At 41.6% G+C, this 15987-nt stretch overlaps 1 protein-coding gene across 1 annotated transcript in view; it reads left to right on the top strand.

Moving 5' to 3' along the window:
• The first annotated feature begins 401 nt into the window (after positions 1-401).
• LOC124616219 (synaptic vesicle glycoprotein 2B-like) overlaps positions 402-15987 on the top strand; it is a 277727-nt gene continuing 262141 nt past the window's right edge. The window contains exon 1 of the mRNA XM_047144521.1: positions 402-435. Coding sequence (XP_047000477.1) covers positions 402-435 — 34 coding nt within the window. The remainder of the gene's footprint in view (positions 436-15987) is intronic.

Here is a 15987-nt window from a genome sequence, read left to right as displayed (position 1 = left end):
CTGATTAGACGGTTGGATGGCTGCGGTATGTTCTCAGGTCTTTGCCTTCAGCGTGACTTTCGAATGCTATATTAACAAAACTCGCGGTATAATTACATTTGATCGCGACCAGATTGTGCATAAGGTACAACATCTCCGAAGTTGTGCAGAAAGTGTGATGTTTGTCAGCTGATTTCGAGATGTTATTCACAGTGTATCCGAGATTAAGACAGTCTACGCAATCACCGTGCTGCGGTCCTTACGCTACTGCGCATCTTGTGACGACACAGCTCGAGACAAGATAAATCCTTCGCTATAAGTAACGTGTATCCTTAAATGTACTCTGAACTGTCGCTACTGATAATGGTTTTCCTTTTTACCTCTCTGCACTCGCTCCTGAGTTCAGTAATTCGTTAACAACCATGAACAACACAAGGGATCACAAGGACACTGAAGGTATGTCCCGAGTATGGAGAGGCTCTTGAAACAATGACAAAGACAACACGAAAACTTCTTAAGATTTAACGTTGATGTTTCTGAACTGGTGTTTGACTACTGCATTGCATCCTGTATTTTAGCTTGTGCAGACATACATACCGGTACATTTTGTTATGCCAAAATAGTGATCTTTTGAAATTTAAATCACGTTGAATTTCAGTCATATATGAAGATCTATATTACAAAGGGTCATTTTGGTTTTTTTCCAAAGCCATCAGGCAACACACGAGCCATTGTATGAAGGGGAATGCTGCGTCAGCCAGAGTCATCCGCTTTGGGAAACAACACAATGATGACAGGGTTCATGTCGAATACCGCGAATTTTAACAGCGGGTAGAATCTGAAATTTCCGATATACGGAAATTGTTTCCTGGCTGGCAACCTTGACTTAGGTAATAATGTAGGATAAAGTATGTCACTTTGAACTTGTGTGTGTGTGTGTGTGTTCCTATATAAAATCTCGGAACTATCGCTTGGCCAATCCATTTTCGCTCCTTTTTTGCTGCGCACAGGAAGTTACAAGTGCTGACCACTAGCAGATTGCATGATCACACTGATCGCCCAAGCAACAATCTGGCAGCACGCCGCCATGAGTCCAGCCACTCACTGCTTTAGTCATGTCTTTTATGGGCCATTTTTAGGCAACACGTATTCAACGACGGTTCATGAGGCACTCAAAATCCTAGGCAAGATAGGTTCGTGGAGGCACGAGGAAATAAACTGACTTGCACAATCATTCATCGAGTAGTACTTGCAGGCAGTCTGCAGATGTCTATCATGAACCAAATTACATTAATTGCACTATTGTAGTTGTAATTACGGGATTCTTTCAATACGTTTGTGTTAAGATTGTCCTCAACTAAGATGACAAACGCAGCTGTCTTCACCAGTCTCCCTGAGAAGCAAATGCAGGTGTGTGATCATTCATGAAGTCTCGGAATACAGAATTCTTTATCCAGTCTTTCTTCAAGTGAGACGTTAGGTTAAGACTCTACCGATATATGAACGATAGTTACCCCGTAATTACTGTATGAGATATACCGTTGTCTAACAGTTAGCTGGTCAGTTATGATTGCCATGTAAGCTGGAGTTCACACTAATATTGCACTTTCTTCATCTAATGTAGTTGTTATACTTCCTTATGACGCTTGTTCAAAATTCTCACTTTGCTTTGAAACGGACGAAGTTTTCCTTAGTTCTCTGTTTGAAGCGGAAATAACATCTCTATATCTCTTCCGACCCTGTGACAAAACAGCCACCGAAACAAAATTTTGCAGCGAACGTGTAATTCACTTTTGTGACGCACAGACGTGAATCTAAGTGGCACGGGGACATGGTGTCATGACCAACTCCCAAAGACATTCACTTTAGCAAAATCGTTCATATGTTTACACGTATAAATTTCCCAATCTGTCAGTTAACTTTCAGAGAATTAAGGAGTACCAAAACTTAATGTCTCGAAGCGGTAATGAATTCTGCATAATTGCAAGTTATATTTAAAACTGCATGTGGAGAACATTCCACTCAGGTAAAAGGAAGCTGGCCATACTTGCTTCCAGCAACAAATCCAAAGCGTTGCCAGAGTCCAGAGGTTGGACCGCAAACCGCAGGGCATTGAATAAGGAAGACAGGAAAGAATAGACCCTGCGTCAAGGAAAAAATAACAGACCTACTGACTTTCTGAACGTAGGCAGAAATGAATGAAAGAAACAAGACCTTGCTCGCATAGCTATACTCTTCACAACTGTGTTCACAATTGCAGTGCTAAGTGACACACTGGTAATAGTGAGTGTACACTTTCATTATATATTGCGTCAATTTTGATGCTTCATAGTTGCGAGAGTTTGTGACGATTTATTTATTTATTTTTAGTCATCAGTCATCTGACTGGTTTGATGCAGCCCATCTCCTGCACCAACCTCTTCACTTCAGAGTAGCACTTCCAGTCTACATCCTCAACTACACTACTGGCCATTAAAATTGTTACACCAAGGAGAAATGCTGATGATAAACGGGTATTCATTGGACAAATATATTATAATAGAACTGACATGTGATTACATTTTCACGCAGTTTGGGTGCATAGATCCTGAGAAATCAGTACCCAGAACAACCACCTCTGGCCGTAATAACGGCCTTGATACGCCTGGGCATTGAGTCAAACAGAGCTTGGATGGCGTGTACAGGTACAGCTGCCCATGCAGCTTCAACACGATACCACAGTTCATCAAGAATTGTGACTGGCGTATTGTGACGAGCCAGTTGTTCGGCCACCATTGACCAGACGTTTTCAATTGGTGAGAGATCTGGAGAATGTGCTGGCCAGGGCAGCAGTCGAACATTTTCTATATCCAGAAAGGCCCATACAGGACCTGCAACACGCGGTCGTGCATGAGCCTGCTGAAATGTAGGGTTTCGCAGGGATAGAATGATGGGTAGGGCCACGGGTCGTAACACGTCTGAAATGTAACGTCCACTGTTCAAAGTGCCGTCAATGCGAACAAGAGGTGCCCGAGACATGTAACCAATGGCACCCCATACCATCACGCCGGGTGATACGCCAGTATCGCGATGACGAATACACGCTTCCAATGTGCGTTCACCGCGATGTCGCCAAACACGAATGTGACCATCATGATTCTGTATTCAGAACCTGGATTCATCCGAAAAAATGACGTTTTGCCATTCGTGCACCCAGGTTCGTCGTTGAGTACACCATCCCAGGCGTCAAGGGTAACCGCAGCCATGGTCTCCGAGCTGATAGTCCATGCTGCTGCAAACGTCGTCGAACTGTTCGTGCAGATGGTTGTTGACTTGCAAACGTCCCCCTCTGTTGACTCAGGGATCGAGGCGTGGCTGCACGATCCGTTACAGCATGCGGATAAGACGCCTGTCATCTCGACTGCTAGTGATACGAGGCCGTCGGGATCCAGCACGGCGTTCGGTACTACCCTCCCGAACCCACTGATTCCATATTCTGCTAACAGTCATTGGATCTCGACCAACGCGAGCAGCAATGTCACGATACGATAAACCGCAATCGCGATAGGTTACAATCCGACCTCTATCAAAGTCGGAAACGTGATGGTACGCATTTCTCCTCCTTACACGAAGCATCAGAACAACGTTTCACCAGGCAACGCCAGTCAACTGCTGTTTGTGTATGAGAAATCGGTTGGAAACTTTGCTCATGTCAGCACGTTGTAGGTGTCGCCACCGGCGCCAACCTTGTGTGAATGCTCTGAAAATCTAATCATTTGCATATCACAGCATCTTCTTCCTGTCGGTTAATTTTTGCGTCTGTAGCACGTCATCTTCGTGGTGTAGCAAATTTTAATGGCCAGTAGTGTATTTGTTGGGTGTATTCCAATCTCTGTCTTCCTCTGCAGTTTTTGTGTTCGACAGCTCCTTCCAGTATGATGGAGGTTATTCCCTGGTGCCTTAACACATGTCATATCATCCTGTCCGTTCTTCTCGTCAAAGTTTCCCATATGTACCTGTCTTAGCTTCCTCACAGTCCGTGATGCGTTACCACACAACACTGTGCACCAAAAGTACATTATATGGAATTTCTTCCAAAAATTAAGATCTATGTTTGATATTCGTAGACTTCTTTTGACCAGGAATGTCCTCTTTGTCTGCTTTTTATGTCTTCCTTCCTTTGTCCGTTATGGATTATTTTGCTTCCACGGTAGCAGAGTTCGTTAACTTCATCTTCTTCGCCGTCACCAGTTTTAGTGTTAAGTTACTCGCTGTTCTCATTATGATACGATTACAGTTCTTAAATCAGTTGCATTACACTTGTTCTTCTCAAATTGTTGGAGAATAATTTTGAAGTGTAGTATTTCTCTGAATTGCAATTTCTTGGGAATATTCTAAAGCGATGTCGGGTGATGGGAAATTAGATTTTTTGTTGGGGGGGGGGGGAAGAGGGGAGGGAGAAACAGACCCCGAAAAAGTGTGATCCCCATGGTACCAAATACTAGACCCAATAATACAAAAAATTTGAATGTAATTTAGATAGTGCATCCTTGTTGACAGTGAATTATCAACATTTACGTCACATCATCAGTTGCAGTACCTGTATTACAGGTCTAATGATCTGTGCTGACAAACAAAAAATAAAACCATCAGAAGAATCATTATCATCGGAAGATCTTAGCTAAACAAATGAAGCGTCTGACACCATACTGATACTTAGTTTTTATAGGGGTTGTAATAGTGTCTGGGGAGCAGAAACCATTAAATGGCTGGATGATTGTCTCAGAATGACGAGTGCAAGACCATAAGCCATGGGTTGCATACCATCAGTTCCCTGATGGTCACGCAATCAAAAGAGCTCAATTATTGGGTACATTATTTATTCAGTAAGACACTCATACAGACGTTGATAATGAGGTCTCGTTGGCATGCATAAACACCTAGGCAGCAGTTGCTACATCAGAATAGCACAAGGCATCATGCTTGGCCCATGTGAGTGTGAGTATGCAGGGCGGCTGAGTGTTGCCTCAGTGAAGTGGCAGTGGCTGGGGTGGCTTTGCAGACACAAGAGTGGCGTCAAGTGTCCAGAAGGAGTGTGTGCTGAACAACCCTGCTGTTCCCATCAGTCCATGAGGCGCGTGATGTGCTGGTGTGCAGGAACTGTGCCCAGGGCCCCTTGGAGATGCTAAAGCTGCCCATTCACAGGCTGACGAGCCTGTCGACCTACCCCCCCCCCCCTCCCCCCTCCGCCACTGCCCTCCCGCTGCTTAAATAGGTCGGCAATCCATCTGACTGACCGTGTGGCAGACACTACTTGTGCCCAGTTGCATGGTAGCTTTCACCATGCCAAAACAGAAGGGAAAAGGTCGAATTGTGGAGTGGTAAGTAATGGTCAGGGCTAGCACGTAGCATTTTGCCAGTGGATCCGATGGACCCGAACCGTGAACCTTACTGCTATAGAATCATCCCCCACAAAGACAAACGTGTTGGGACAGACCTGCTCAGCAGGGGGTTTTGGTGACCATTCGGCCTGTGAATGGGCAGCTTAAGGGACTGTAGGGAGTCACGTTGGAGGAGGTTCCTTCTTGGTGCCACCGCCTTGAGCCCCACTTCCATCAGGTCTATCAGTGGCTTGTATACCAATAGCCAGCAGAGGATGTGGCTAGATCTAGTCAAAAGCTGATTGGCCCACGTGGGACTGACGACTGGCACGAAGCATTTCTCGATGTCTGCATAGTCGAAGATGAGGTTTTATTAGGGTCTGACTGCGAGTATTTGTAGTTGCACTATCCAGCTTTGTTGTAACGACCTTGCCTTTCAGTCACAGAGGTGACCAAGACAGTGCAGTGTTGGGCCACTGCATGAGGAAATTCAGCACACCACTATGGCGAACTGGGGCGTTGTACCATGCTGTGTTAGTAGTATTTCAGCTCCAGCAGCAGGATTTCACAGACAGCTCCCTTGCCCACTTCTCCATGGGTCTGCGCAGAAGGGTATTGACGCAACACAGTATCAATGCACGTAAAAGAATATGTTGTTTTTGGCGTCCGCGTGAACGTAATGCACACGTGAGCAACTGAATTACAAAACACTTACCCAGCAGTGAACAGCATCCCCCTCCCCACCTTAACCTCCACACCTTAACTACCCTCCCTTCTCTCCCCTCCCCCCCCCCCCAAGTTAATCTGCATTGCAAATTGGCACAGATATAGAATCACCCTGATCAGTGACTGCTCTGCCGCCGATCACAGTCTTCCCTCAACTGCAGAACAACGAGAAGGTGCGTTGTCATACTGAAGGTTCAGCTTACAAGTGGTGAGCCACAGCAGAAGAAACAGATACACAAGATGGAGAAATAAATTTTTTTACTGACCTTCTGTAACAGATGATAGGACACGTACCAGAGGCGTCGTTTTCTCTCACATGAGAATATCCCTACGACCTGACTGAATATAGTCTTATTGGCAAACAGGATGTATCGACTAATGTGAATTTGTTGCGTACTGCTGCATGTAACGACGTGTAACTCAGGTAGAAGACCAAGAAACCTCTTCCCACACTTCGAGTGTTCACTGACAGTGTTCCTACACCTATGACAAATAGACTGTAACTGATGTCAGATAAAACACAATACATTTAATTCCATACTGCGCAAGGCCTGATCACTCCATTAGAAATAATGTATGGAGATAAATCAATAAATGAAAGAGAATATTGCAAATTATTGGGTGTTCATACTGGTAAGAACCTGAACCGGAAGTTGCATGCTACAGATATGAAATGTCTAAGCTCTGTAGCTTTTGATTTATGGATAATATCAAAGTTTGGAGATGAAAATGTCAAAAAAAAGTTATTTACTTTTCCTATTTTCGTTCATTAATGTCTTATGGCATCATATTCTAGGGTTACTCGTCACTGGATGTACAGGTGTTTACTGCACAAAGCTTTCAATAAGTATAGCGTGTCAACTCTATAATCTGTTGTACTCGTAGGTAGCTCGTTAAATAAACAGGCTGACTGACAATAGCCTCAGAGTACAATTATTCCCTTTCAAGTTTTTGTCAACAGTTAATCACAGTTCGGAGGGAACAGTAATATTAGAAGGAGAAATGACAGGTATCCATAACTCAGTGTTAGTGTGGCACAGATAGGAATGAGCTATACTGCAATAAACTTTTTTCATCGCCTACAGTGGTGTAAAGAGTTTAATATACAACAAAATTAACTTTAAATACAAACTATAATGATTATTAGCTGCTTGATTACTACTCATTCTCGACAGAAGACTACTGCAAGTGAGGGCACTATGTACCTATGTATACGCCATCACCCTGCAATCTTTTTAGTACTTACTCGTGCTATATCGAACTGTTCATCCCTCGATTTGGGATTCATTCGGACCATTCATCCCGCGTGCTGCTGCCTTCATAAACATCTGTACAGATTCACATAAGGGAGCAGCGACTTTATAATCAACCTCCGGTAACCCTGATTTCCATAGTCTAATTCAGACGAATATTGTGGCTCTGATTTCAACAAGATCACGGTTACTTTCCTCCCGCGGACGCATGTAAATCGGCTGGGTACTATCTTTACTGACCTTGAAGCTGATGGCGTGTTGCGCCTCCAAGTGCGTCTATCTTATCACCATCTGATGTGACAATGGCAGTTTTCCTTGAGATGTTCCACGACTGCAGCCTTTGTTCTCTTGTCCTCCTTGTTCCTGACTTATCAGTAGCAGTGTTTAAGTGTTTATATCTCATCTCGCAAGCGGGTCTGACGAGCCTCGATCTTAAAGTTATTGAATAATTCCACGCTTCCTTCAGGAAATGTAATATTTTATTTATTTATTTATTTATTGCTGGTCTTCATTAGGTCCGCTGCTTAGAGTCTAAATCACACTTTAACTTCTCAATGTTTATTGTAAGCATTGTTCTATAACTTTGGATGGTGGTATTTTAAAAGGTTTGGTTGTTTCTCTTTTGATGAAACTTCGTTTGGACCCCGATCTTAAATAGCGATTGTCTGGGGACTGTATCTGACTTCCTCGGTCGTCTTGGACCATGTGTATGGCAGTCTCGGTCAGATTCACAGCCCAGCATACGTTCGCTTAACAGAACCGGCTCATAAATCAAAGTTGTATTATTTTTTACTATGTGCAACGGATAATTCGGATGAAAGAGATTAACTTCTCGACGGGCATGTGAGGAGAGGGAAGGTGACGTACAAACGGCGGCTGATCTTGAAATGTGCCAACTTGCTCCGTAACCATTTACTTTCTTTCTCTCTCTTTCTCTCTCACTCACTCACTCACTCATTCTCTCTCTCTCTCTCTCTCTCTCTCTCTCTCTCTCTCTCTGTCTCTCTCAATATCGGTACGCCACAAGGAGTCGCGTACATCATTGCGACTGAAAAGATTATGTAATGGCTAGGGATTAAGGAGGTGCAGTTTGAGGTACTTTAGAATATTGGTAGATTCAGAACTCAATTAAAAATTCATTAATTCAACAGGGGCAGTTCACTTCTCTACACATCATCATTAGGCATTCGTGGGTTTCAAAATGAACATCATTCTATAAACATCGAGATTCTGCAATTAAGCTTCCCATAAATGATTCCATACAGAAACACTTACATTAAATATATTAGAAAGACAAATTGAAACACATAAGCTATCACAGCCCAGCTTTTGCAAAGTAAGGAACTACGATAAGAAAAAGTCAGAAAGCAGTTAAATCATTCGCCTGTATCCACATTCGGAAAACTTACACTAACTATCTTGCAATCTATTCCTATTCCAAATACCAGAGATCAATCACTAGTGGCAGGGACGTGCATCAAGCCTGCAAGGGTATTTCCACATTCAACATCCAAAAGGGGAAAAAATTCCTGAATCAGCAACTGAAGAAATTTCCCGTATGAATAGGTAATCCTTTTGCTCATTATAATACACATGTAAAACGATTGACTGAACAGGTCCGATAAGTTAGGCCTCAGGGCATGTGGTGGGATGGCAGATGAAAATCTCACTAACTCAAATAATTTAAAAAAACGAAAATTAGGAAGAATACAACATATATATGTAAGGCTTCAACCAGTTCAGCACTTCGTGATCTACACTTTAAGCAATATGATTTAGTTGCAGTAACATAACAGGAAAGGGGGGGGGGGGGGTGGCAGCACATGTGGTAACTGAAGGCTCAATAATTTGCTCTATATTCAAGAAAATAGAGAAATGTAAAAAAGAATGAAAATTTCTACCACATATACGGATTCATTTGCTCTAATAGCATATCGGGAGAGGGACGGCAGTGGAAGGTTCAAGATGTAGGCTGAAGGCCAAATCTGCCGTATCTCCAAGAAAATCCAGATATGGAAAGCTGATGGGAATTTCCACCATGTAGAGGTATTCATCTGCCTATACACATTATAATCTCTCGTTTGAACAACCTGGTTTTCTCTAACAACCAACATATGAAAAAGATGATGAAGTTAACGGTCAAGCGATACCACAGTGAATACAAAGACGAGTCGTCAAGATATACGAAAATTACAGTTCACAACTTAAGAGGTAGTTTACGAGAGGACAGAACTCCATGATAAACTAATGCATTATGGATACGTCAACAATGTACGGCAAAAGAAACACCTCCTTCAGAACTACTTATCGGAACACAGGGTGTCATATCAAGTTCACACAAAAATGCAAAAGGAAGCAAAAATATAGTTAAAGTGACAATTAAAAATAAGACTCCGCAACGGCAGTAGGCAAAAAAGATTAACCATCCTATAAACTACTACAACCACTCCTCAGCTCTACAGGCCTTGGAGGACCTTCGACTGCATCATAATATCCTGCCATTCTATCCGGTCCATGGCTTTCCATCTCCAGCCTCTGCCACCCAGCTTTTTCGTACCTTCCTCAATTCCGTCCATCCTTCTCTTTACGGGACGTTCCTTCCGTCGTCTACCTCTAGCCTTGCCATCAAAAATCGTCTTACATGTTCTGTCTTCCTCCATTCTGACCACGTGTCCTGCCCATCGCAGTCTTCTTATTTTAATGTTAGTGACAATCTCAGGTTCTTCAAAAAGTTGTTCTAATTCTGCATTCGTACAGATACGCCAACCTTCTTGATCGTACATTGGGCCGTTCAGACAAGCATTCGGAAGGAAGCAAATATATAGATAAAAATGAGACCGTGAAACATCTACCTAAACATAATGTCAAAACTTTTCTGTTTGTGGCTTTTTTGTTTACTCAATAGTGAGATCCTTTGCCTGTACTTAATTCTCACTAGACGATGGTCTGAATTGCAGTCAGCTCCACGTTGGCTCCTACCATCCATTATGTCTGATCTGTGCCTCCTGTCTATCTGATTTCTAGTTTGTCCATCTAGTGACATCCATGTTTCTTTGTGTAAATTTTTGGGTCGAAACCATGTACTGCTGACAGTCGTGTTTTTACTTATAGAAAAATCTATAACGTTAATGCCATTGTCATTTGATATTTCATGGAGGCTTTGTCTTGCTAGATGGCTGATAAGCCTCTTCTTTTCCTATTTTTCCATTCAAGTTCCCTATTAGGATCTCAACTTCATGTTTAGGAGCCTGATCATACAACTGCTCTACTTTCCTATAAAACTCATCCTTCTGTTGTTCATTTGCCTCCTCTGTGGGTGCATGTAAATTTATAATTGTTATGTTGAAAAATTTTCCCCTTAATCTTAATATGGACATCCATTCATTGATTGGTTCAAAGCGCATTACAGCATATTTCAGTCCTTTAGCGACCAAAAAGCCTGTACCAAAGGTATTCGTCCTCCCACCGCTATAGAAGATTGTGAAATTTCCTGAGTCCATTATGTCATTTCCTTTCCACCTAATTTCCTGGAGAGCCAATAGTTTTATACCTTAGTTGTTTACTTGCGTTAGCAGCTGTCGTAGGACCTCAGCTTGGTGTAGGCTCCGCACATTCCATGTTCCTATGTACATATCTTTTACCCTTTTTTTGTTTGCTAGGGTCGTCATCAAAATATCTGTCCAGCTTATGCCTTTGTTAGCATTTGAATTTGAGGGGTTGCCTCTTACAGCTCGCCGTGTAGCTGGTTTCCTTTTCAGGGGAACGTCCTTAGCCTTTGTAGATCCCTGTACTGACTGCAAGGCAGCAGTTGATCGTTGGGGGTCCTCTGCTTTTCTTCCAAGCCATTGGCCCTCATTCCTGTTGGTTTTGGTCCGCCCCAGGTATTTTATTTCCCTGGTACCCTCCATATCTGGAGGATGTTCCCCTGGAGGATGTTCCCCTATCTGCCACTTGGGGAGGCGCCCGATGAGGGACCAGCAACCCCACACAGGAACCATCCTCTAAAATCAAACTTAATTTATGCATTATGAATAGTTCAGTGTTCTACGGCAAAAGAAACACCTCTCGCAGAGCTACTATTAGAACAAAGTATCCCACTCAAGTTCAGACAACCCTGGGGAAGGAAGCAAACATATAGGTAAAAAATGAGACTGTGAAACGTCTACCTAAACATAATGGCTGAAAGTAAAAATATTAACCTTCCTCTAATATCAGACTGAAAATTTTGTGTAATGGCTAGGGATTAAGGAGGTGCCGTTCGAGGTACTTTAGAATATTGGTAGATACAGAAATCAATTAAAAATTTATTAATTCACTTCTCTACACATCATCATTAGGCATTCGTGGGTTTCAAAATGAACATCATTCTATAAACATTGGGATTCTGCAATTAAGCTTCCCATAAATGATTCCATACAGATGCCCCTGTGCATCTGCCAGTGGTTTACTAGTACTAACAACCAATAGTTACAATCCAGTCGCCAGTGACATAGTGCCATATGGCACGCAAGCTGTGACCAGCCTCCCAGTGACCAGTGATAGGGGGAACTTTCCTTTACAGTTCAGACCATGAGAGGAGCGCCAACTACCTTCTTTATAGAGGTGGGCCAAACGGCTATTCTGGAGTAACCGTTATCACAGTTCCAGTTATTCTTTGATAACCGTTATTGTTAATGGTTACTAATAACTGCCAAGTTATTTTTCGCTAGCGAGTACTGAATACTCCAAGGGGCTACAGTTAAATATAGTTGAAATCCATCAGTTTAGTCATCAGTGTAACTGCGAGTAGTGTCAAATGGCAGGAATGTCGTATGAATCGTGTCATAACCTTAGCTTATTAACTCTGGGTACATTTTAGTTGATGTTAGAACGATTATTAGTGTTTCGTATTATATGTTTGTAGGTTATCGGTCGCTATTAGAAATATTATCTTCGCAGCTGCAACAGAAAGTACGCGGAACTTCGCCACAGCACTGTTTAAGTAAAAGATTAACAACGTGCGTTTTTAAGTATGAAATAATATGTAAACTGAGTACTGTAGGTTAAATTCGAACTTAATTTCTTGTGCTGCTCACATAATAGAATAAAGTGAGCCTTGTAATACAACAAAAAATCTACGTAATGTGACAGATTCGTTTACCCCTGTGCTGTAAAAGATAGTCCCATTGGGGAAATTGTGAGTACGCTAATCCAAGTTTTATGTGAGATTTAGAAACTGCTAGATTTCTCCAGCTACAGCATGTTTATAACATATGAAGACATGCAGATCGAAAAGGTTGACATTTCTGGGACTACAACTCGATAATAAATTCAGTTGGGAAGGGCATACCACATTTTTTCATTCTATTATTTCATAAGGGAGCTTATTCTGTGGTAACTCATCAAATGTAGCAAAAGTTTTTCGCATGTAAAAGCGTGTAATAAAAATCGTTTGTGGTATAAATTCAAGAACATCATGTAGGAACCTGTTCAAGGAACTTTGTATTCTAACCACTGCTTCCTAGTATATTTATTCCTTAATGAAATTTGTTACAAGTATTTCCAACGAATAGCTCAATACATAATAACAATACTAGAAATAGGAACAGCAATCTGCATAAAGACCTAAAATCACTTACCTTGGTCCAAAAGGGGTCCAGTATTGAGGAACATGCATTTTCAATAAACTGCCAGCAAGTCAGCAACTATTAAAAACTTGGTTTCAGATAAAGCACGATTTACAGTGTGTTTGAAAGACTTTATGATACAGAAGTGTCTGATTCCACCCATCATCAATATGCCAGAAATGGCTATTTTAAGTGTGTCTATGACGTCACTACATACACATGGCAACAAACACGAAGATACATATAAATAATACAATAACATCTCCCACCAAAAATACAATCAAACCAACGGGACAACTGTGGGAAGTTGCGGGTTTTAGGGCGAGGACAAGCTAGTAAAAAGAACACACCATGATCCCAAAACAGAAAATGAAGAACAAAAAGAAAAAAAATACAGCATTCTGCTACACCAACAAAAATCTGCAGGAATCCGACACTTCCCTTGAACACTATAGGTCAACCATAGGTGACCATACCAAAACACAAATACCCACAACTCAAAGCACGAAAATTGGAATCAGACATTTCCCTTGACCTACGTAGGTAAACCTCAGATGACGACACCAAAATGTCAAAACGTACAACTATGAAAATGGGAATCGGCCATTTCCGCTGACCTATATAGGTCCACCTCAGCTACTGATGCCAAAAATCCAACACCTACAACTGCGAAAAATAAAACCACAATCCCAAAAGTCCACAAATCAATCATCCCTACATAAATTAAATCACATTCAGTACTCCATAAATACACAAAACATCACAGCTAGAAAAAAAAATTAATTACCACCAGCAAATTCTGGCACTGCAAACTAGATCGGCCAGCCCCCCCCCCCCCCCCGCAACACACACACACACACACACACACAAAAACCAGTTCATAAACACCGTGCCGTAATGACATTCACACACCACAACACCTTTTTACGCCGAAGCAGACGGGTGGAATCGGACGGTTCCATTGACCTCTCCTACTCTGTAGATGAATATCGTAACAGAGACTGATAGACCAGCTTAGGTAAAAATTCTGCTATATTTCAGTTTTGACAACACTTGGTTGCAACAGTCAAGATCGGGTATTCTGTGTACGATAAATTTATTAAAAGTGCATAACTGTGTTTTATTCTCACAGTGTATCAATTCTGTAAATATTAGCAGTTACTGTAATATATTCGTATATTTTGACAATCTCTTGACAAATGATGGGGATAGTAATTATTGTATTCAACTGTATTATGTTATACTTCCTGACTTGTTATTTGTCATGCGCGATGGCCAGCGGCTATTTCCGAAGAGGTACGTAAATATTTGTTCGCTCCAGTAACTATCGTCTCTGAAATATCACCGGGGTCTAAGGCTGGAGTCACTGTGTCAGGAACACAGACATTCCGTTACCAACTTCCAGGTTACCTGTAGTGGTAGCCCGATAACTGCCAGAGAGCGAGAACTGTGAGCCAATAATGATAACTGCCAGAGGAAAATACCGATCTCTGATAGTTATTTCCATATTTTCCTCGAATTCCTTATGGTACTTCTCTTTATACTACATGTCCAAGCTAAATTGACATATGAGGCGTTGGCTTAAGGGAACGACCGTACTTGTTAATGCCTTACTGCAGCTCCTATCAGCCACCGCTCGAACATTAACTTTATTTAATTGTTTGTGCTAAGAGTAATGAAGGCGCACGGTATAGTACACAGTTCTTATCAACAGATGGCGCGCAGTTTCACAGTACGGTTATCACAGTAACCGTTACTTCTCAGTAACCGGTTATTTCTATCAGTTACGTTATTTTTTGCCACCTCTGCTTCTTTAGTGCACTGACCTGACTATCACCCTGCTACTGTTCGACAAATTCTCTCTTTTCCACGGCATCAGAAGGTAACTTCAAAATAAAGAACATCCGCCTTCAGTCACAATCGTTATTTTATTTCAATGCACAGTGCATTTCGAGTCCTGGGGGCTGATCTTCAGGTACTCTGAAGCAGTCTATATCGGTTATTTTTCTAGATTTAGGTTAATTCTGGTACTGGTAAGATTCCAGTGGTATGGCACAAAGCAGGCAAATTGTGAATATAAGTTTACAATTCTAATACAAATCGAAAAATAACTGTTCCCATTGGTGGATACATAGTTTTTGAAGCACAGTACGAGTATACTTCATTGTGTGCATATATGCTTGTCTCGTTGTACAGCACAGTCAAAGAATTTCAAATGTAAAGATGCTGCAATTCTACAAATTGTAAACTTATATTCACAAAGTGCGTGCTTTGTAATATACGATTGTAATCTTACCAGGACCAGAATTAACCTAAATCTGGAAAAACAATAGATGTAGATTGTCAAAGTCAATGAAGATGAGCCCCCAGAGATCGAAATGCATCATGCACTGAAACAAAATCACGATTGTGACTGAAGGCGGCTGTCCTTTATTTTATGAAAGTAATGCAGTCACGAAGGAAACATTGACAGAAAAGTATAAACGTAAACTTCAAAATATACTCACGCAATCATCTGTTCACACACGTAGACATACAGTGAAAAATGGGAACAAAGTGGGCTATGCGCAGATGAATAAACGAAACAAACGTTACTCCTCTCTTTTCCAGAGGCTTTGCGTATTCGTTGCAGAGCGAAATGGCAGATGCACTAAACAATGGTCACATGTTAAGACGCCAAATGCTCTTAACACTCACGAAACGGAGTCAGCTAAACCGTTTCAATTTTATTTCATTACTAAGTTCAGAGAAATAACATTTCTCAGTTAATTCCCAAATTACTGTGTTGACACTGCTTCCTAGATGCTACATTAATTACTTACAAAATGAGATTTCCGTCCTTCCATTTTGCTGAAATCCAAGGTTTTACATAAATTCATATCTTAACAGTTATTATTATTATTATTATTATTATTATTATTGACGTCTGCATAACGTGTGGGCTCTACTTCAGAAGGTACAGCCAGACTTGTGGCCGCCTGCACTAACAGTCTGAATCTCATAGTTTCTACATTTCCTTAAAATTTTTCACTGATAAACAATTATTTACATTTACCTAACGTT

Source organism: Schistocerca americana, chromosome 5 (genome assembly GCF_021461395.2).
Source record: "Schistocerca americana isolate TAMUIC-IGC-003095 chromosome 5, iqSchAmer2.1, whole genome shotgun sequence".
In the NCBI taxonomy this organism is placed as follows: Eukaryota; Metazoa; Arthropoda; class Insecta; order Orthoptera; family Acrididae; genus Schistocerca; species Schistocerca americana.
This window is presented reverse-complemented; position numbering and strand designations above follow the sequence as displayed.